Here is a 23417-nt window from a genome sequence, read left to right on the forward strand (position 1 = left end):
TTTCTGTGCAATATGGCCTCTTCTCAAAGGAGTTCTTTTTCAAAATTTTATGATGGTACCTCTTCTAGACCTAAGAAAGATGATCGATGGTGTTCTTATTGTAAAAGAACAGGTCATATCAAGGATTTATGCTTTCGCCTTTATGGAAAGCAAGCTGTCTTAGAAAAGATGGCAAGGTTGCGTGGTCAACCGCATTTTACTAAAATAACTTCTGCACCTAATGAGACCCAACCTGCATTTCGTCCAGATGAGTTGGAACATCTCCGAACCATTCTTGATTCTATGAGTAAGCCATCTGATACTAGTGCTTTGACTATGACTGGTATGAGCTCCAAAACTTATTCTTTCCTTTCTTCATGTAATGATTTTAAACATTCTTGGGTTGTTGATTCTGGTGCTACTGATCATATGGCTTGTTGTGCTGACTCCTTTACTTCTTATCATCCTACCATTGAAACTCATACAATAGCCGTAGCTGATGGCTCTCGTACATCAGTTGCGGGTTCTGGTGACATAAACTTACAGCAGTCCTTACATCTTAAGGATGTTCTTCATGTCCCTAAACTCTCCACAAATCTTATTTCTATTCATAAAATTACAAAAGATTTGAATTGTACTGTAAACTTCTATCCTACCCATTGTGTTTTTCAGGATCTCGCCACGGGGAAGACGATTGGTAGTGCTAAAGAGCAAGGTGGGCTGTATTATCTGGTGTCACAATCTCCTGCAAATAAAGTAACAGATCACATCTTGATGTCTCATGGTCAATCAACTGCTGATTCTTTGATTTGGCTTCATCATAAGCGCTTAGGTCATCCTCCATTTAGTTTACTCAAATCTTTATTTCCGTCATTGTTTTTGTCTAAATCTGTTGAGTCTTTTCATTGTGATGTTTGTGAATTTGCTAAGCATCATCGTGTGTCTTTTCCTTCTAGTATTACTAAGAGTGTTGAACCTTTTGATCTTATTCATTATGATGTTTGGGGTCCCTCTAAAGTCCCTCATGCTTCTGGAAATAGATGGTTTGTTTCTTTTATTGATGATTGCACTCGTGTAACTTGGGTGTACTTAATGCATGAAAAGTCTGAGGTACCACAACTGTTCTTTCAATTTTATAAAATGATTGAGACCCAGTTTGGTAAAAAAATCAAAAGGCTAAGAACAGATAATGGTACTGAATATGTTAATCACAGCTTTTCCCAATTTATAAGAAATAACGGTATGATTCATGAACTTACTTGTGTTGACACCCCCCAACAGAATGGGGTTGCTGAAAGAAAAAAATTGTCACCTTCTTGAAGTGGCTCGTGCATTAATGTTTCAGACACATGTACCCAAATACTATTGGGGAGATGCTATTCTTACTGCAGCATTCTTGATCAACCGTTTACCCACTCGGGTACTTGACCATGTAAGTCCTATTCACTCTATGACTTCTTTTTTCCCTTTTATTTCAACTATGATGAGTCTTCCTCCACGAGTGTTTGGGTGTGTTGCTTTTGTTCATGTTCATAAACATCATCGCAGTAAGTTGGACCCTAGGGCTATTAAATGTGTTTTTCTTGGTTATGTTCCTGATGAGAAGGGCTACAAGTGCTATCACCCTAGTAGTAGGAAATTTTTTTGTTTCTATAGATGTTACGTTTCAGGAATCTGAGTCCTTTTTCCAAGGTCCTCATCTTCAGGGGGAGAATCCTTCACCAGAAATCTCATCACCTCCCTTCCTTGAATTTGAATCATCAGTGTCTACTCCTTTACCTATGTCAGTGTATCCTCCACCTGGTCCTGTTCCTCCTGTGTCTGTTCCTCCTGTGTCTGATCCTCTTGTGAGTAATCCTCCTGTGACTGGTTCTCCTGTGATTGATACATCAAGTACACCAGAGATACTAAAGATTATGACACCTGAAAGAAGGAAACAACTCACATTGTCTCAGCAGCAACCTCAATCGTCTGAACCACTGGTAAGTCCTGAATCTCATATTTCTGATCATGATGTTAATACTTTTGATGACTTACCCATTACTACTGATTCTGATGATTTACCCATTGCTCTTAGAAAAGGAAAAATAGCTTGTCCCAAGAAATCTTGTCCCTCATGTCCCTCTTGTACTCAATACCCTATCTCCCAGTTTGTTTCCTCTGCTAATCTTTCTGTGCAGCACAAAAGCTTTGTTTCAGCACTAGACTCTATTGCAATCCAAAATCAGTACATGAAGCCTTGAAAGATAGGAATTGGGCTCAAGCCATGCAAGAAGAGATGAATGTTTTGGAGAAAAATAAAACATGGGAGGTTATTGATAGACCCAACGGAAAGAAAGCAGTAGGGTGCAGATGAGTTTATGCCCTGAAATATAATTCTAATGGCACTCTTGAGAGATACAAGGCTCGATTAGTGGCCAAATGTTACACTCAAACCTATGACATTGATTATGAAGAAACCTTTGCTCCAGTTGCAAAGATGAATACAGTGAGAATCTTGTTATCCCTTGCTGCCCATTACAATTGGGATATAAATCAATTTGATGTGAAAAATGCTTTCCTCAATGGTGAGTTAGAAGAAGAAGTCTACATGGAAATCCCGCCTGGTTTTGATTCTGTGAAGGGGAAAAATAAAGTTTGTAAATTAAAAAAGGCCTTGTATGGATTGAAGCAGTCACCTCGTGCTTGGTTTGGTAGGTTTACTAAGGTTATGATGACCTTGGGATACTGTAACACCCTGTGTATACCCGGAATATTAACATTACATCGTATTAAGCGGTGCTTAATTAAAAATGCGGAATATTCTTTTTCTTTTCAATTATGACGTCATCATCAATTACCAGCTTGATTACTTAATCAATTTCATAAAAATATCGCCTGTATGTAAATTGCAATAAGACATCTACTGAAATACCTCAATATATAGATAAAGTGTGTATCTAAATCACGGCATTACATCAAGTAATCCGGACAATATCCTGGTACATTATTACAACTCCAAAAGACTCAATACATAACCAAGACATAATAATACTATGTGTCATGGACAATCCACATGCTCACCAAATAAACATAGTAACAACAAGTCTCAACATAAAACTCCATAAACATAAACTGAAGCTATAAGCATAAGCAGCATGCAAATCCAGCATCCAAACATGGCAGCATAATATAACAGCAATCTAACTCAGCTCTGGCCTCCTGCCGCCTGAGGTCTCAACATTACCTGACCCTGAAATAAGCATTCCCCAAACGTGGAGTGAGATCTCTAAACTAGAAATCTCAGTAAGACAAGGGGTCCTCAAGGATCTTCCACCCCAAGCTCACTTACATGTGCAATATAAGTTCAAAAAACATTTATATCATTATCAGTTCTAAAACTATGTAGTGCAACAGATATCTATGGCATGTGTGTTTATCACTATCTACTGGCCAGAGAAATGTAGGAATACGTCTATTCCCTACATGTAGTACAAGGAACATCGCTTGCACCTCACCCACAGCCTCACCCTCTTGTATGTTCTACATACTCAGGCTTACCGTATAGGTGGAACACCTCCATGTATATCAACAAGGCACTAACAAATAATAGCTCAACAACATTTCCAAAACATCAAAAGCATGTAACACAACATGCATATACCATATCCCCATGGGACATGGTGGAACCACAACATGGCTAAACCGAGGACACGAAAGCTTACCTCGAAGCTAGCTATCCAATGCCACAAGCTCAAAGTCCAGTCACAGCAGATCACAATCTGATATGGACCAAACATAAATCAATAACATGTACCACATGCATACAAATTAAAGACAACGCCTTTTCATTACGTTTTCAAGTCTTAAAGCTTCTAACAAAGCCACAAGCCCTAAATCCCATGATTCTGGCTTAATCCATTAAATACAGAAGTTCAACTTCATCAAACTAGGATCCACAAACCCCCCAATAGCCTACTGTACACACAGCACAGCTGTTGTTCTGCGAAATCCCAAAATATCCGGATATCTCACTGTCCATATCCGGATATACAGATTCACATATCCGGATATCCAATATCCGGATATCCCAAAACCACGTATCCGGATATCCAATATCCGGATATCAGTTCGACAAATATCCGGATATCTCACGACAGAATGTAGTTTCTGCATTTTCGTGAAAATATCCCTTAAAGGTTCCCTTTTTACCGATTTTAAACACCTAATCATGCATTTCTAGATGTGTTAAGCCTCACTCAACAACAAGTTATCATCTTTTAACCTTAACATGCATCAAGCTACCATTTTTAAGCCTTAAAACTCAAGATCAAAGGTTGGCATACATACCAAAGGCCAAAACAGAGGTTCAACTGCTCAAGAAGCTCCCAAAACAACTTCAACAGCTACAGGAAATATGGTGCACGAAAATGGTAAGAAAGATTGACCCTTTAGCACCAAAGATCAACACTTGGACCACCAAAAATCCAAGACAATACTTCTTTCAACCCAACCACCAAGGTCAGCCCCCAAACAACCAAGAACAGTGGCTGATCACTCAGAAAAATGGTGTCTTCCAACCTCCCAAGGCTCACTCAAACAAGAACAAGTGTTTAGAAAGAAGGTTTTAAGGAGAAACAAGCATAAAATGATCACAAAGTCTCAAAATGGAGTAAATGGTAATGGAACAGCAAAGGAGGTCAGCCACCAAAGAGAAACTCACGCTGGTTTTCTGTTATCTAGGGTTGTGAGCCCTTAAATGAGTATTTATAGCCCAAACACACTTAAACACACAGTATTAACTTTAATTGCTACGCTTAGCATTTTAATCCCAAACTTTGGATTCTGAAACTACATAATTTTCTAAGAATTATCATATTTTTCTTATATTTTTCTGAGCACCTTTCCGGTACGCGCTTTTCAGAGCCAGTACCGGTTTCTAGCACCAGTTCTCATTATTTGGACTTGAAACTCGTTTTACAAGTCCTACATATTATTCTAGTAATTATCATGCACTTACATTAATTTTTCGGGATACTTTTTCGGTACACATTTATACCGACTAGCAGAACCGGTATCTGCACTTTTCTTCCGAAAAATGACTTTCAGCATTCTTAATCACTTATTATGATTATTAAGCCTCATAAATAATTATTAGGATCAATTATGGAATCATTTCTTATTTTTGCATAATTAATTAATTAAATACCTTAATTAACGGTGCTGGTTCTTACAGATACAAACAGAGTCAAGGAGATCACACTCTTTTCTTCAAGCACTCCCAAAATGGGAAGCTTACTGTGCTCCTTGTATATGTTGATGATATTATTATCACAGGTGATGATTTTGTGGAGAGACAGATTCTGCAAACACGGCTTGCCTCTGAGTTTGAAATCAAAGACCTTGGGAAACTAAGATATTTCCTAGGGATAGAAGTAGCTCATTCAAGCAAAGGAATTTTTATCAGCCAGAGGAAATATGTTTTGGATCTTCTCAAAGAAGCAGGAAAGCTCGGGTGTAAACCCTCTAATACTCCTATTGAGCAGAATCACAAGATGGGCTATGAAGAAGAGAGTCCTTCAGTTGATAAAGGACAATATCAACGGCTAGTTGAGAAATTGATATATCTGGCCCATACTAGACCAGACCTAGCTTATGCTGTTAGTGTTGTCAGTCAGTTTATGCACGATCCAAAGGAAAAACACATGCAGGCAGTAGAGAGAATTCTTCAGTATCTTAAAGGTACTCCTGGTAAAGGATTGTTATTCTGACGTGATGGCAATCTATATTTAGAAGTCTACACAGATGCTGATTATGCTGGATCCGTGACTGACCGTCGTTCTACCACTGGTTATTGCATGTTTCTTTGCGGTAACTTGGTGACATGGAGAAGTAAGAAACAATATGTGGTTGCCAGATCAAGTGCAGAAGCTGAATTTCGAGCTATGGCTCAAGGCATTTGTGAGTTACTGTGGCTGAAAATTGTACTTGATGATCTCAAAATAAAATGTGAGGGACCTATGAAGCTGCTATGTGATAATAAGTTCGCTATTTGTATAGCTCATAATCCAGTTCAACATGATCGGACTAAACATATCGAGGTCGACCGCCATTTCATCAAAGAGAAACTTGATAGCGGGTTGATTACCACTCCATACATTCCCACTGGGCATCAATTAGCTGATCTATTAACAAAGGGGCTTCCTTCAGACAGATTTCAAGAACTTACTAGCAAGCTGAGAATGATAAATATCTATTCCTCAGCTTGAGGGGGAGTGTTGTAAATAATAATTATTTAGTCATTTATTTGTTGTATTAGGCCAAGCCCATTAGGTCAAAATTAGGTCAAGTATTCTCTATAAATAGAGAACCCTTTGTACAGATTATACACAATTCAATAATATTTCAAATACCCTTTTCTTTCAAGTCATATATATTTTCCCTGTGTGTCATACTTGAGATACGCATCCATAATAACTCCTTTAAGAATTTTGTTTTATATCATTGCTTCCAAAAGTAACCGTGAGAAGATATATTTCCCACTTTAAGGAATATAGAACTAACTCTGGGAGCCGTTTGGTACGTGGCTTTTGGCAGGATTTTTGAAAAATTGTTTTTTTTAAAATTTTAAATTTAAACTGATTTTTTTTAAATTTTAAATTTTTGAATATTATCGTAAACTGAATGTAAAAATTATATTTTTGAAAATCGAGATTCTCGGAAAAAAAAAATTCTCCTCTACCAAATACCCCTGATGTCTTCTTAAAAAAATAAAGGTACAAATTAGGAAGAAATTATATATGAAAATGTTGTCTTTATAATTGTTCATCTCCAATTTTAAAAGATATATTAAACTGATTCTTTGAAAGAACTATTATCCTTGCGTTCAACTGCACACCGTGGGCCATGTCCTACGTAATGCTTAGTGTCAAATAGTAAACTTGTTAATGCCCACAGGCAAAAACAGGAAAAAGTTGATATCGCTTTGGATGGGTCTAATTAATAGTATATCTAGATGGTAATTTCAAAGCACATGGGGCTTTCAATCTCTTTGTTGTGCATTCAGTATTTCTGCAAAAATATCTATAAATTAATGTAACTGCTGACCTACACAATGACTTTCGCGAGTTACGCAGGAGACGTTTAGTAAAGGAAATTTTTTGTTTTTCTGAAAATCTCGACTTTTAAAAATTATACATTCAATTTATGATAATATCCAAAAATTTAAAATTTAAAAAAATTAATTTCCCAAAAATTCTAAAAAGAGCAACATACCAAACGACCACTTAACGTCACCCATTCAAAACATATTTAGAATTAACATATACAACTTCTGGGAAATCACAATTTGAATGATGCGGACTGCTTTTAATTCAATTAATGACACTTTATTATGATTATTTTTCCAGAACTCTATTCCTTTACCATAAGTTTAGCTTATTTTGTTAGTTACATATCTTGGAAAACTATTCAAGTGAGCTTCAACTTCTGGGTAATTATAGAAGTCCTTCGCCTCAAAATATAAGATCATAAGAGCTACACTTTATGTGCCTTAAGTCCCGTTACGTTTGCTAACTTTCAATACTAACCACTCTAATACAATTTTATTTTCCAAACCATTAATCATGGAAATGGAATAAACCCGGTTCACAAATTTTCTCGATTTGTGACTATAAGAACAAGAGTAGAGGCTCCAATACACGGACACACGGCAAATTTTTAAAATTTTGCATGTCGGACACGTGTCCGATCTGGACACGCTCTGACACGCGGTCAACAATTGAGGACACGCGGTCAACTCTTCGACACGTTCCGACATGTTTTTTGACACAGTCAACATTTTTCGACACGCGGTCAACGCTCGGACACGTTGTTTTATTTAAATCTAAATTTTATAAATTAATTTTTTTCTGTTATGAAATATGATATGAAAAATTAACAAAGTACAAAAAATTATTTTTATTTATATTTATGTTATGAAATTTAAATATTTGATTAGTTATATGACTTAGAGCTCGTTTGTTTGCACTTTTAAAAAACGTAACTTTTATCTCTTCCTTATTTTAGAAGTTCTTTTTACAAAAGTTAAAGTTATTTATATTTTTATAAAAATATTTAGATTTTGAAAAAAATATTTGGCTTTTGACTTCTGCTTATCTTATAAGTTAAATTTTTAGCTTTAGAAAAAACTAGATTTTTGACTTTTTTGTGACTTCTGCTTTTTTTAAAACAGACATCCAAACGAACTAAAATAAAAAGTTCTTTTTTTCACACAAAAAAAGCAACTTGAGAAAAAATCTCATCCAAACGGGCCCTTATTAGGGAATCTTATATGTATTAAATATAAATTATATTGCATATATTAAAAATTTTATTTAATATCAAAACGTGTTCCAACGTGTCCAAATATGATATTTTTTAGAATTAACGTGTCGGCGTGTCGTGTCATTTTCCGAGTCCCGTGTCAGTGTCCGTGCATCATAGAGTAGAGGTATAAATAAATCAAGTCAAGTCACATTTTAACCTAAATGAGTTAGAATTATGTAAAGTATTTGAAGTCTGGTTTAACTTTAGCCTAATATAAACTAAACTATAAGATTGATCTGATTTATTTTAAAAAAATATAAGGTTTGGTCTTACCTATCAAACTTACTAATCGTTCGAAAATGGGATATTACACTTTACAAAGTATATGGTATGATTATTTTATTTATTTTGTATGTTTAAGTCTATAGAAAGTCAAAAATAGTACAATAACTTAAGGCGCATCACAACTCAAAATATTATTTTTATTAAAAAATAATAAAATATTATTTATTACAAAATACATACCGAAATCTAAAGGCTCGTAGGCCAGACATTCTAAAATAGAAGAATGATAGTCTTCAAGTTAGAAGGAGGGTTTTGAATGCGAGAAAAGCGAAGAGAAGGAGAAGAAGATAGGATAAGTGTTTGGGTGGGAAGAACACAATCCGTAAAGTTGTAAAAGAGACATTAAGAAAGGGAAAAATGGGAGTGGATTCTCTCGTGTGAAAAAGTGATCATGTGGTCATGTTATTTGATCACAACCACTCATTCAAAAATTATACACTTTTCTCTCTTATCTCATCATCAATGAGTGGTTGTGATCAAATAACATGACCACATGATCACTTTTAGATACGAGAAGATCCACTCCCGGGAAAAATAGGTTCATTGAACACTACATCGGGAGAAATAAAAATCTTGTTAGTAGTCATGTCCTACGAAGCACCGACACTTCAAAAATCTTGACGTGTCATGTCCGACACTTCCCGACACTCCAATACTCGTTGCAAAGACTCAAAAAAGATTCAAAAGTTACGTTGCGTTGTATTTTGAGTTCCAACTATTAGATTCGTTAGATTATGATTACGATTTTATTGAGTTTAATATAAACATTTGAGATATATTATGTTTCTTTTCAAACTTGATGGGTATTATAAGTTTAGCTTTATTTTTTGTTAAATTATTCAATACTAAATATAATATACACTACATAAATTAAAAATATTATATAATATCAAAACGTGTCGGAGTATCGTGTCGTATCGTATCCCGTATCCCATATCGGTGTCGGTGCAACATAGGTCATGTCTGGCCATTTGTATGCTTTGTGGCCATGCGTACAGACTTCATGGCAAATAAGCTTATTCAGTTTTGAGCTCTAGTTAGACTTTGTCATTTGCATGTAGCAAACCGATTGGTAAAGTATGTATTCCGATGTGTGATTTTAAAGGATGTAAAGTGTTATTTTAGGTGAGAGAAAGAGATAAATCTTTAAGAGAATGGACAAAAAAAATAAAATAAAAGTGTGAGTCGCATAAAATAACACAAGTTCTGTAATTTAAAAGGACAAATACTTTTTCCATTAAATCATCTGTTGGACAAGGTCTATTTTATGCAGTAAATTCTGAGGTGCAAAAAAGGCTTTTGCAGTTTCAGATTAGGTTCTTGTCCAGACACCAGGGCTTCATTGCGAGTTTTGGTGTGTTTATTGGTGACTCCTTAGATTCATGGAAGTTCAAGAAGCAATCTCAAGATCTTATGTGAAGGCTGAGTACAAAGCTTGGCAAATGCCACATGTGAGTTGATTTAGGGGAAATGAGTTAAAAAGAAGCAACTTGGCCAGCTTTATTAGGAGGCTGGATAAATATGGGCCTAGTATTATTGGGCTGAGTAGAATAAGCCCGATAGCCCGGTAGAAAACTTGGCTATGATACCATATTATAAAAATAAAGATATTCATATAAAAATGCATCGGATTCATTCAAAATCACAAAAAGCATATTGTGTCACATATACAAGAGGAGGAAAATATGACAGAACCGTATACCAAACTACAAAAAAAAGACAAAATTACAAAACTATACTATTTAATTTTAATAAATTATATTGAGGAGGATCAAACATATACTTTTACGGTCTTACCCCACCTGTTTAGCTCTAATACGTCAAATGAGTTACCATTATTTGGTAACTATATTATTATTTAAAATAAGTTAAATATGTTTCATTGTCACATGCAAATACATGATTAAACCCACTTTTTTCTGTTTCTCTTTTTCTTAGTGAATCTCATAAAAAAAAAATTGTAATACATGAGATAAAATTATCTCATATAACATGATAAGCATATTTCTATTGAAATAAACACAAATAGACCCTCTTCTAACATTTCCCTTACTATACCATTTCAAAATAACAAGTGAATCACGGTCGCATCTTTTTATATCCTCAATTCTTGAAAAATAAAGATGATTGTTTTCTGTAGTTATCATTTCCATATATCGTACCTCTCCATTTGATTGACCTCACTGAAACCGGTTTAGCTAGTTTTATCAACACCCTGATGAGGTCCTTTATGTATGGACCCAAAAGGAGGGCACCCTCAGGTGTCAAACCAAAAGGAACTATCGGTTTACAAGACCAGTAGGCCAGGTTGGCTCTAGCATAAGGAGTCAACCATGTAACTGAGAAAAGCAACCATTTTAGATGTCTTTAATGCAAATCCCAAACAATCCCGTAACTGGCATGTGGGCTTCCCAACAGATGGCTAATTGTTTCAGGACTCATTTCTGGATTCACACAGAAGTGGCAAGACAGAAGAAACACAATAAAAATATAGCCCTGTTCAATCCAAGAAAGCATTGGTATGAATTTCAATTATTTCCTAGGGCAGAAATTCCAAAAATGGAAAAATAACAAAAATATCCAATCCATATAACATGAACGATTAGGCATGAGGGGCTAACACTTACATCACCAAGCTTCTCCAAAATGAATCTGTAAAACTTCCAGATTCACTAATGCCGCAATTCCAATACCAAAAGCATGAAAGAAAAAGGGAAAGGGTATGTAAGAAATTGATACTTTTAAGTTAAAAGTGGTAAAGCATGATTACAAATGCCACCTGTGACATCCCCGCTGGGAGTCTACTTGTGTACTTATTCAAAGAATTAGGAATTGAAACAAAAATTTCCTATATTAAAATAAAATGCAAGGTAGACGAGCTATGAGATATTGCAACTGCAAGACTCCGGAAAATGTTAAAACTCTTTCAGATTTGACTCGAGTCCCTCCCAAAAATAAAGCGTCTTATCCAGTCTGATACTACTAACGCCCTTGTGCGCCCGCTGACTTGCTTGCTGTTTCAAAGCATTGAATGAAGCTTTAGTAACTTGGTAATTAGAATGTCTTAGAAGTGTGGCAGCTTTAAGAATAAAATTAAGCGGAAAGGAACAAAATACCTTGCATAGACAGAATACCACATCCATTGACTGCTTCGTCCAATTGAAATCCAATCCCCAGGAAGCTGTGCAGCTGTCTGCTCTCCTCCCAGAGGAGCAAACTGACCTAAATGCTTGTACCTTGAGGAACAATCAATCATGTAGCAATGAGTAAAACATTGGCCAACTAATGAAAAACCTTGCATGTCAACGTAAAGAGAATGATAAAAGCATAGAGCTAGTAAGTTAAAATGATCCTGATACCTAAAGGGTTTGAAGCGATGACGCCCTTCTCCCCTGAACCTGATAGGACCCTCTGGATTTTTTTCACACTCTTCCATCCGGTTAAAACACTTGGCCAGGTAGGTGCCTTGCTGAGATGCAACCTGATATGTAGTTTCAGAAACCCAAAGTCATATCACTGAGGAGACAAAATCAGATAGATACCACTGAAGAGAATGCCACAGGCAAATAACATGACATGCACCTGAGCTGTGGCAGGAAGAAATTTCATCTGAGAATCCACTTTAGAAAGTGCTGTTTTGAGTTCTTCAATATTCAGTTCAATAGATTCTTTTTTTACATCTCCCTTGGGTTCCTTCAACAAATCAGCAATGTCGTTCATCTGATTATTCTTCAGATATAGCTCCACCTGAGGGTATCTTTCACAGATGTCATCCAATACCTCTTGAAATTCTTTGACTGTAAGTGTTCCTGAATTGTCTTTGTCAGCCTTCTTAAATATTGCCGCAATATCTTCCTAAATACCAAAACCCAAATCAACAATTAACAGGAAGAAAGATAACATTTGAAATTCAAATAAATATCACTAATCATACAAGTCCCAGATCGTCAATAGGTTTAGCTTTATGTATAATACATTCAGCTAGCTTAGCAAGGCATAAATACCAGTGAGCACAAAGTTATTAAGCAAGATGTGTGCTCCGTGTATAATTGTTAACAGTATGATAGAGATTTTGCTATTCCATCAAAATTAAATACATATTACTCTAATGAAAGACAGATAAAAAAGCTGCAAAATAAAAACCAAATGCAATATTACAGTATTGATACTGAAATGTCTATCCATGAAAATGGAATATGGCCGGAGTGTCACACAGCATTCACAGTTGCACACTAGTAAGAATGTCCAATGTTAATTAAATAAAATGATGGAGAAATAGTATCAGGTACCATGACTTTTCGCTGGTTTATTGTAGCACAATCACCAAGCGCATACACATTGTTGGTTGCTTCAACCCTCAACCATTCATCAGTAGCTATAGCACGTCTGTTAGTCTGTTCAGAATAATCATTGTCGAGTAAATAAATGATGAATGTAAAATTCATTTGCTGAATAGTAAATACAAACTACAAGAGGAACATGATATGGAATTAAGAATCAGAACAAATACAATGTCAAATTTCCCAAAGACACACCTGACCAATTTGTGCCATAAAATCTTTTATAAATGGACGAGTGCCAATACCAGTTGACCAGACAGCCATTCCATATGGAATTGTAGTAATTTCTCCTCCATTTTTCAATTCTTTAGTAGATATTTCTTTCTCAGATACCTTCACAACCATCGATCCTGTTTTCACATCAATTCCATCTCTTCGGAATTTGTCTTCTGCAAAAGTAGTGATTCTTTTGTCAAACCTGAAAATGAGCACGAGAATAAAAACGTAGAAATTCTTAGTACATTCCAAACAACGAAACCTCCCACCCTGCACATATAAAATCTGTGACTGAATAAAATATTTTCAAATGCCCACTCATAAACACAAATAATGGATTACAAAGCATCATTAAACAAGTTGCTAACAAGAACAAAGGTGTAATGAGAGTTTCATGCTCACATGCTCAAAATATGATCTCCTGCCTCCAGAAGCGTAATCTTAACTAAATCTTTTATCCCAGGATATAACCTGACCAAATCCTCAATGACAAAGTCATGAAGTGCGGCAGCAAACTCCACTCCAGTTGGACCACCTCCAACAATAGCGAAATGAAGAATTCTCTTCTTTTCTTCTTCACTTACACTAGGCAAACTTGCTCTCTCAAAGCAGTCAATAACGGTTCTTCTAATCTTCTGTGCATCTTCAACTTCCTGTACAGTGTAAACACATGTCCATGAGATAACTAAAAACCAAAAAACACATATGGATGAACAGAATCAAATCACACTTAAATCATCATTGGATTTTGACCCCTTCCTCTCCTCCCATTACAAATTCTTAACTGGATGAAGCCTTTTTACTTTTTAATGCTGTACATCATAAATATATGTTAACATGATGCACTATATGATTAAAGAAGTTACCTTCAAGAAATGGCAATTCTCGACCACTCCGGGAGTATTAAATGTGTTGACATTTGCTCCCACGGCTATGATTAGGTAGTCATAGTCCACGACAAATTCTTCTTTTACGTTCAAATTATTGCTTATATTAGATCGACAGTAAACTTTCCTGTTTGCTGCATCAATCTTGACACATCCTGCTTCACTGTATTCAACGTCCACCTTTTTCTGTTAGGAGGAAAACAAGAAAAAGGGTTTAGTTATATCCACTACTTATATCACAATGTGTATCTCCTAATAGTAATTCATTATCGTACCAACATATCCTACTCCTTTATGACGAGGTACAGTCTCATAAGTGTGATTTAGATAAACCAATTGTTAGATGAACAGAAATATATGATATCCCGTACAACAGTGAAGAAAAACTACAGTCACATTGCATCCAGACATGACAATTGACACGAGACCAAAGCTCTGTTTATTTCACAGAAAATATAACACATAATGTGACAATCTCCATAGGAAATACATGCACGCGCCCATATAGATTGTCTAGTGCTCATTGTACCTTGTACACATAAATATAAGTATTAAGTTGACCACCCAACAGCTTATTATTAACTGTTAACAGTAATTGGTTATTGTAAATAAGGTTACAGATGGATGGCTTGAAATTGAAATTGAAATTGATATGGAAAATATCCAGTTATAATAGGCAAAGGTATCTCCTCTTTCGTAAGGGCAACATCCATTAAACCATCCTTCCTTCATAAAACACAAAGGTAAACTCTCTCCCCCTACCCGGCCGCCCAAAAATAAATAAATAAAAGGTAATTTTCCCCAAATATCGGGAAATAGAAAAATGAAATTTAAAGAGGTGTTATTCTATCAATCATTGTCAAGACTACTAAAACCATATAGAACCGAATTTTAATCATTTATAAAGATTTTTTTAAACTTAATTAACAATTCCACAATACAACAGTAAGAAATTGGGACTAACCGGCTGATTTCATCATCATACCTTCCTAAAAATATTGCGGACGGGTTCAACAATGCTGCGCGCTTCGACGGTGCCGCAGGTAACACTAGGCAGCAAAGGAGTGAACGCAAAATAATTGCGAGGCGACACCACGTGAACCTCATACCTGGGATTGTTCAGATTCTTCAAGAAACTCGTGCCTGCCCAGCCAGTTCCCAGCACCACCACCTTTTTCTTGTCGGTCACCGCCGCTTCAGATGCACCGACAGCCTCACCGTAAGCCAAAAGACCACCACCACTGCATCAACCAAAGTGTTCATCTCTTCATTCATACGCAAATCACACATTTATAATATACGTGTCAAGTATAGAATTCTTTAAAGACCTTCAAAGTTTTTGTTGATCTATTATACATACATACACACATACATATAATTACACGAAATCTCTCCGTAAAGAATTAGAAAGAAAAAAAAAACAGAGCATAATTTGATGCAGCGGATCAGAGAAGCAAATGGAATCAGAGAATTATTTTCACAATTTATTTTAAAACTAGATTGAACAATTCATTTTTATGACAATAAGTGGATCTACCTCATAACAAAAAGAATACGTGAAATTCACCACACTACAGATGAAAATAAGATTAAGCAAGCACGATCTGAAGTAAAAACAGAGAAAACAAGTAATAACTAGTTTTCATTTTTTGGAAAACAGATATAAATAAGCAAAATGAAGAGAAGATTGAAGTTGATGGTACCTTACGGTGGTGCAGAGCAGCACAAGCTTCAACTGCGACTCATGGTCACGGAAAGCTCTAGAAACTCGTTCGAAGAAAGTGAAACTCCGCATTTTTTTGTTTCTCGGTACAGAAATTTGTACACCAAATTTGTCGGGGGAAAGATCTGTGCGTCCACAATTCCGGGAAAACAGAGAGAGAGAGAGAGAGAGAGAGAGAGAGGAAGAGAGAAGAAAGGGAGCGAGAAAATAAGGCAGTTATAGAGAGAGAAAGAGAAGAGTCTCGCAATAGAGAGTGGGGTCAAAAGAGAATCCGAAGTGAGGGAGAGAAGGGTAGGAAGCAAATAGGAACTGCGTGTGTGTGTAAGTTTTTTTTTTATTTTTTATTTTTATTTTGGGTATTTTCGAACAGCGTGTGTTTTAGGCTTTGAGCGGTGCCTTTCACGTTACGTGTGTGAACTCGTCTTCTCAGTGTGACTAGTGTGAGCACATAAGGTGAAAAATCTCACTTCGATAAATCAACCATCAATAACTAAAATGATTATTTTTTAACAAAAAATTGTCATTGAAATTGTAATCATTTATTTATCCATGAATTAACTGATAAATTTTGCGTTAGATAATCAAATTAAAACAAACATAAAAAGATCTATTTCTTTTCTTTTCTTTTTTTGTACATTAAAAGGATCTATTTCTATATCAACGAAAAATTGTATTGTATTTTATATTTTATATAATAAATGACAGCAGGGAAAATGCACATCCATAATTCTCACTATTCATGTCAAGAATCAAAGTGAATTCTCAAATATTGTTTGTTTTGTTGGTTACTCTATAAATATTTGTTAAATATAATTAATAAATAATAAACGATTAAAAACTTGACTTTGTATATTTATCTAATGTTACAAACATAAATATATTAGATTTATATAAGAGTCTTTGTTTAATATATAGTTTAATAAATAAATTTCACTTTTTATTTGTTATTTTAGAATATATGCTTATTTTACTTTTCATTTTCAATTAATAAAGTGTTAATATGTTTCACTATATTTCAATATTAATAAAATGATATTTTAATTTTTCATATAAAAAATACAAATACTCACAAATTTAGATATTTTTACTTTTAACTAAAGTTCTTTAAATATTTTTTTAACTTTTGTATAGTTATAACAAAAAAAAAATGAACAGAGTATTTAAATATTATATAATTTTCTCATATTAGATTACCAATATGGGGGTGACACCAATAAATATATTAATATTATTCGCTATCTACTTTTACTTATCGTTAATTGTTGTTGCATAAAAATTTATAAATTTATTAAGTAGCGTTAATTATAAGTAAAAATAATTATTCTTAATATGAAAAATATAAAGAAAATTTTTTGATTTATTTTTTAGGCAAATTTATTTTTTATGAAAGTAATTTCTAGATTGACTATTAATTCTTGATTATTAATTTTCAAACTTGGACACAAATACTTTTTTACTGAAATGAATTCTCTCATGTGAAAAAAACATGATATAGTCATGTAGGAATATCACAACCATACAAAGATAAATCAACGGTTATTCGTAACTATTTATTTTAACATTTTTTTCTCTCCTCCTTTATTATCATTGATCCACCTTTGTATGATTATGATTCCCCACATGACATAATCATGTGAAATTTCATATGAGAGGATCCAGATCCCTTTTTTACTATCTAACAAAGAACAGGTCAAAATCGTTAATGCTTATTTTGATAGTTTATTAAATAAAAGTAATTCCAACCACCAAAAACAAATAAAAATAATTATTATATAATTTAAAAATATATTTTTATAATCACTTTTTAGTTAATATATTTAAATTAGGGGTTTAGTATTTGTCATTTTAAATGATATAAGTTATGTCATTTTAGAAAAGAGACAAACACAGAAAAATAAAAATTATGAGAAAGAGAAAGTGTGTGGTTTTTTTTAATTTAAAATTTAAATAAAATTTTTTTCTGCGTATGTCTCTCTCTTAAAAGGACAGAGTGTTATTTCATTTATGATGACAAACACTTTTCTCTTAAACTAGAAATCAGTTTTATTATAATATATTAAAAAAACATTTTTATATGTAATTATTTATCAAATAATTTTTACATGTAATGCCAAACTTACACTAATTTTATATCCCATTTCTATTTAATCATTTATCATTTAAAAAATTGTGCAAAATCAAAGAAATCAATTTTGATAACAAAAGTGTTTATATTTAACTTAATTATTTTCGTTAGAGTATTGAAGATATTAATTCAATTAGATTTTAAAATTTTTCAATATATCAAATTAGGGAGAGGTTATAGTTACAACTTTTTTTTTACAACCTCTTACAATCATATATCATAACGGTTATGATTTTTGCAAATTAAACTCATTAATTAATTATTAATTAGTAATAAATAACATGGCGAAAATCAACGGTTATGATATATAGTTGTAATAGATTGTAAAAAAAAAATTGTAAGTATAACCTTCCTCATCAAATTATATAAACTAAAATAAAAAAGTTGATTTATTTTTTTAAAGAAAATAACATATATAATATGGGATAGGATATTGTGACACACAAATAATGTTACGCACAATGTTACGACCACATCTTAACCGTTGATTTTCGCTAATCAACGATTATCATTTTTTAAATCAAACTCATTAATTAATTATTAATTCGCAATAAATAATAACCGTTGATTGACAGAAATCAACGGTTAAGATGTGGTCGTAACATTGTGCGTAACATTATTTATGTGTCGCAATATCCTATCCCATAAACATAAAATATAGTTTTTTATAAAAGGTCCCGTCAATCGTCATATAAAAAAGAAGAAAAAGATGACGATGAAGAAATCACAATGGTCAAGTCTCTTTCGTCTTAACCGACTGAATGCGTTCTATTTTACGGGTGATTTGCCTTCTTCTTCTTTTCTTTTTCTTTTTTGGAGTTGTTAGGCTGGCTGCCAAGTAAAGGAAGCACGTGTCACATGACATACGTTTACGTTTCCCATACTTTTCATAATAATGATTTTTTTTTTTAATATATCTTAAGGATACTTCTTCCTTTAAAAAAAATGTATTTTTTTTTTTTTAATATTAGTCTCAGCTAAGCCTAAAGGAGGATCTGCTATTTGAAACAGCACGTTAATTGGGCTAACCCTTTTTAAAACGTGAGCCTGTTTGTCAACTTTTGTTGTTGTTTGCAATACATGAAATTAAATGGGAATAACAAAATGCAATGGCTCAAAAGGGCAATATAATAGCATTCTAGCTCAGCGCTTATATGCATTTTTAACTGTTTAATGTTGATATATTGAGTTTGATATTTGCTAAAACTTTGAGTTTATTTTAAATTAATCAAGTATTTAAGTAATCTAATTTTGTTATTTTTTTTTGTTTTAAATGTATTAGAGATTGTATTTCTCTTGTCTTTTTATATTTTTAATATAGGTTATTATTAATTTTGGCCATATTTTTTAAGTAATAAATTTCCAAAAAAAAAGGGATGAAACATGCATCTCATGTAGGAGTAGGTATTCCGTTGCCAAAAAGAAAATATGAAAAAATAATAATAATAATGAGAAAAGTATTGTAAACGTGTTATTTTTTTTATATTTGATAAAAAATGTACCAAGTGATTAGTATAGAAAATATTTTCCTCATTTAGGCTCACGAACTCTCCTCAAATTGATCGTGATTAACAACCCTCAAAGTTAGACAAAGGAAAAGCTTATACGGAAGTGGCTGCTTAATGATGTATGTTATTAAAAAATGAATTGACTGGAATTATTAGGTCATAATTTCTAGATGAATGCTGGGTTGTTGGGTCCAACTTCTAGAGAGAGAGACAGGCTGTTTGTCCAACATCTTTAACACTTTCACATGGCTTTTATGTGAATCAACACGCCTTCAATTTTATAAAGTTAAAATTTAATAAATCATTTCCAATTATGTTTCATGCTGCAGAAAAATTTATACAGGGAGCCAATATGTACAATTTAGTGAGTTCAACAATGCAAAAACAATTCACAGCTTTTCTATTTAAACTTAAGTCCCCTTGGTCACTTGTATAAGTAATGTATAGGTAACTTGTCGAACTTTTAATATAATTCATTTTCATTTAGTTAATTTTTTCTCTCTTATTTCGCAACAAAACAAAGGTACAAAGCCGTACTACTTTTTAAAAATGAGTTTAGCTTTTGTCTGAGAAGAACAACTGCAAACAGTCACCTGGAAATTATGTCAGCCATGGAGAGGAAAACAACTGAATATCAGGGATGGTGCTAGGTTGACCTCAGTGTTCTTTAATAATAGTAATGTGCTCGTGCATATCTTTTAAAGAACTAAGGGTTCGTTTGAATGAGTTTTTTTTAAGTGTTTTTTTTCAAGAATTTTTTTTTTAAATTCGTTTGAATGTCTGCTTAAAAAAACAGAAGTTATAAAAAAAGTCAAAAACCTACCATTTATAGAAGTTAAAAATTTTAACTTCTAAAAAAAATAGAAATCAAAAGTCAAATATTTTTTTTTTAAATTAAATATTTTTATAAAAATATAAATAACTTTAGCTTTTTGTAAAAAATATTTTTAAAATAAAAAAAAGATAATTTTTTTTTTTTTTTTTAGAAGGCGAAACAAACGTATCTGAGCCATCTCGCATGCATTTAAGTAGCTTTAAAACGTATTAATTTTAAATATCTGTACTATTATTGTTACCACAAAAATATCATACTCCTTTGAAATGACCACAGTGATCCATTATTGATCCCATTCATGAATTATATGTTAGTTGTTGCTCCCCCCAAGAAAATTTTAAACGGCTGCGACTAGATTTGGCAAAAATGGTTAACTCGTCTTGTCTTGCCCCGCCTAGTTAACTCACCGGGGGAATAGGTTAAACTAGTTTTAATGAATGGGTTAAAAATACCAACTTATATCATTTTGAGGAGGATTAGCTGCCTTAGGCATGTAAATGCGGAGGAAGAATAATTTTTGGTAGTTAGAATATCTCCACTCGTAAATGTGTTAGGTTAGGCTGAGCTTTAATTTAAATAGATTAAGTCTGGCCTGATCTGTTAATTTTGTGTAAGTCTAAATTATAGATATGATCTGATCTATATTTAAAAAATCAAAATCTTAGCTTAGGCATGTTAATATGTTTAAGTCTATTAATTATTCAATAATTAAAAAAATAATTAAAATAATATTATTTATTATTCAAAATTATTAAAATAATGATTTTATTTATTTTATTTAAAATAAATAATATGATATAAGTCAGCTTGTAGATTTATAGACCGAGCATATAAGAAAAATCTATAACCTGCTTTCTAAAAAGGCTTTTTATAAAAAACCGAACATATTCTATTTGACTATCAAATAATAAGCCAAGTCTGATATGATATAAGCTGGACTATAGGTCCTTATTAGACCACCTGCCTTATTTACACCCCTAGTTGATGCGACTAAATAATTATAATATTAAAAATAAATAAATTAATATATTCTACTGAATCTATCCCTCAATTATGGTCATATCGCGATGGTGACTCCTCCGGTCCTAAGATCATGAATAGTATAAATAAATACATTAGATTATCAATAATTACATCCTTATATCTAATGGATTTTTAAATATATTATAAAATCAATAATTAATAAACACTTACTGATCTGTTATTAGTACCATACTTATAAAAGTACAATAATAAATAAAGAGATTTGAGCATTACTGCCAAACGCTGTGGACTTGCGTGGACGAGTTTGGTGTCTTTTTTTTTAAAAAAAATTTTTTTAGGTTCGAAAATTCCGAAATATGTTTTAATCCAAGCTTCTCCATTCAATGAACACCACCCAACAGATTTTGATTCCATACAGGTGTGGAACAACAAGAAGTTGGGTCAGTAGGTCCTTTGTATCAATGGAATGTGATTTGTTAAAGAGTGTTTTTTCTTTAAAACAATTATTGGGATAGATTTTAGTTTTTAAAACCAGTTCTGTAAAAAGCTTGTTCAGATAACGATAATTAGACCGGTTGAGATATTGTTTTCGAATCTTATTGATGGTGGTTGATCATCGTTAAATGATATTCCTCCATATGCTTTGATGCGCAAACAGAGGTGCACATGTAAAGACTCTTACATTCAAGTCAATAGATGAATAAGACAGGAAATGCAATAGTAGAAGGTGCATACCTAACTCGGGGGAAGCACATCTATCTATAGATTTAGAATTTGTAGTTTTGTGCTGGGCCAATCGGTAAAAGGGCCGCATCACGGGCCGGTATAGAGACCCAAAATAACCACCCCAGCTTGATGCTTTTCTATATCCGTGTGCCGATTTATAAGAAACTAATATTTTAATCCGTACGGGAGTTATAATGGAATGATTTTTATTATATATTAATATGACTATTATATACTAAAGATCGTAAAATACATAAAAATAAAATTTTGAAATAAATATGAATGTAATAAATGGTTATTAAATTTAAATAGAAGACTAAAGACTCATGTATTAAAGTTCAAATCTTTTGATACACTTCTTAGTAAAAAACATTGTTACTTTTTTTACATGAATTTTCATTTTCATCTAAAATTAAAATCTTCAAACCTTTCATGGATTTTACTCTAGAAATAGCAACATATAGCTATCCATGAGTAAAAACAGGCTTCCGTAAGAATAGTCCAACATAAGAAAGAGATTATCCCTGACCCTTATTAATAGTCATGGCAAAGCATAGACTAATTGGAAATTGCCTTCTTTCGCATCTCAAAGGAATGTCAGGATCTGATGGAATCTTATTCATTCGTGGAATGGAAACTTTAAGACCGATATAATTTCCTATAATGACAGTTGCACCAATGATCTTATTTCTTAATTTCTTGTATTGTTGCCCCTATTTTTGAAAAATAAGATAACATAATAGATGGCTTATTGACTATAATGATGAGCATTTGATATATCATATAACAAAAAAAGAATACGTTAAGCATTATGAGATATTTGTTAAAATTTTGAATTGCCTAAAAGGGTTCATCCTATTTGAAATCTCATTTTGAGTATTGTAGATATACAATTGAGCAAACTTTCAGTTCGGAGTAAAGAACCAATTTTGTGAAAATCTTGCCCACTCAAAATAAATTGTGGAGCAACTGTGCCATTGTTTCTTTCCTTCGATTGAAGTGAATGCAAACATGCTATTGTATTGACGAATATTTTGCATGAAGTGGGATTTCCTACTATCAATTTCATTTGTCAAATTAAACAGTAGGTGAGGAGGTTTTCTTAAGAATGAAAGTTGAATCTTTTTTTTCATACAACACATTGCAAATTCAGGATTATAAGTATCGTTTGTCTTTTCAGCTCTTTATTCATACCCAAATGAACCTCCGCAAAAATTACATTCAAAAGCAAAGTCCCTAAGATCATAGGTTTCTGCAAACATAGTTAAATATAATAGTCATTTCTTTCAAATAAAATAAAAATATTTGAAGATGTATTATAATAATAAAGGACTACCTTGTTCAACACCATCAAATATGGGATTACTAAAATCATTTTGCTCATTGGAATCTACAAATCAACACCTTCTAAAAAGACAATTTGGTATTAGTTCAATTTATTCAGAATAAAACTAATGAATTCA

At 33.0% G+C, this 23417-nt stretch overlaps 1 protein-coding gene across 2 annotated transcripts; it reads right to left on the reverse strand.

The window, feature by feature from the left end:
• Positions 1–11121: 11121 nt before the first annotated feature.
• LOC133295609 (external alternative NAD(P)H-ubiquinone oxidoreductase B2, mitochondrial-like) lies at positions 11122–16022 on the reverse strand. 2 transcript variants are annotated; one of them, XM_061494457.1, is made up of 10 exons: positions 15757–16022; positions 15039–15294; positions 14033–14239; positions 13569–13819; positions 13146–13368; positions 12900–13004; positions 12193–12465; positions 11970–12091; positions 11727–11846; positions 11122–11624 (listed from the first exon to the last, which is right to left on the reverse strand). In XM_061494457.1, the coding sequence occupies exons 1-10, from the start codon at positions 15846–15848 to the stop codon at positions 11537–11539; spliced, it is 1737 nt and encodes a 578-aa protein (XP_061350441.1). In that variant the 5' UTR covers positions 15849–16022; the 3' UTR covers positions 11122–11536. The 2 variants fall into 2 exon arrangements, with proteins under 2 accessions (XP_061350441.1, XP_061350435.1); XM_061494451.1 differs by having other exon boundaries at positions 11727–12091.
• Between the last annotated feature and the right edge of the window lie 7395 nt (positions 16023–23417).

This window comes from Gastrolobium bilobum, unplaced genomic scaffold (genome assembly GCF_033153095.1).
Source record: "Gastrolobium bilobum isolate Gb01-03AN ecotype WA unplaced genomic scaffold, APGP_CSIRO_Gbil_v1 utg90846, whole genome shotgun sequence".
Lineage (NCBI taxonomy): Eukaryota > Viridiplantae > Streptophyta > Magnoliopsida > Fabales > Fabaceae > Gastrolobium > Gastrolobium bilobum.

Coding starts and splice junctions, on each gene's coding strand:
- LOC133295609 (XM_061494451.1), bottom strand. CDS start 15,848: ATGCGGAGTTTCACTTTCTTCGAACGAGTTTCTAGAGCTTTCCGTGAC. Junction 13,820..14,032: donor AGAATTGCCATTTCTTGAAG/GTAACTTCTTTA, acceptor TACACTGTACAG/GAAGTTGAAGATGCACAGAA. Junction 12,092..12,192: donor TTCTTCCTGCCACAGCTCAG/GTGCATGTCATG, acceptor ACTACATATCAG/GTTGCATCTCAGCAAGGCAC.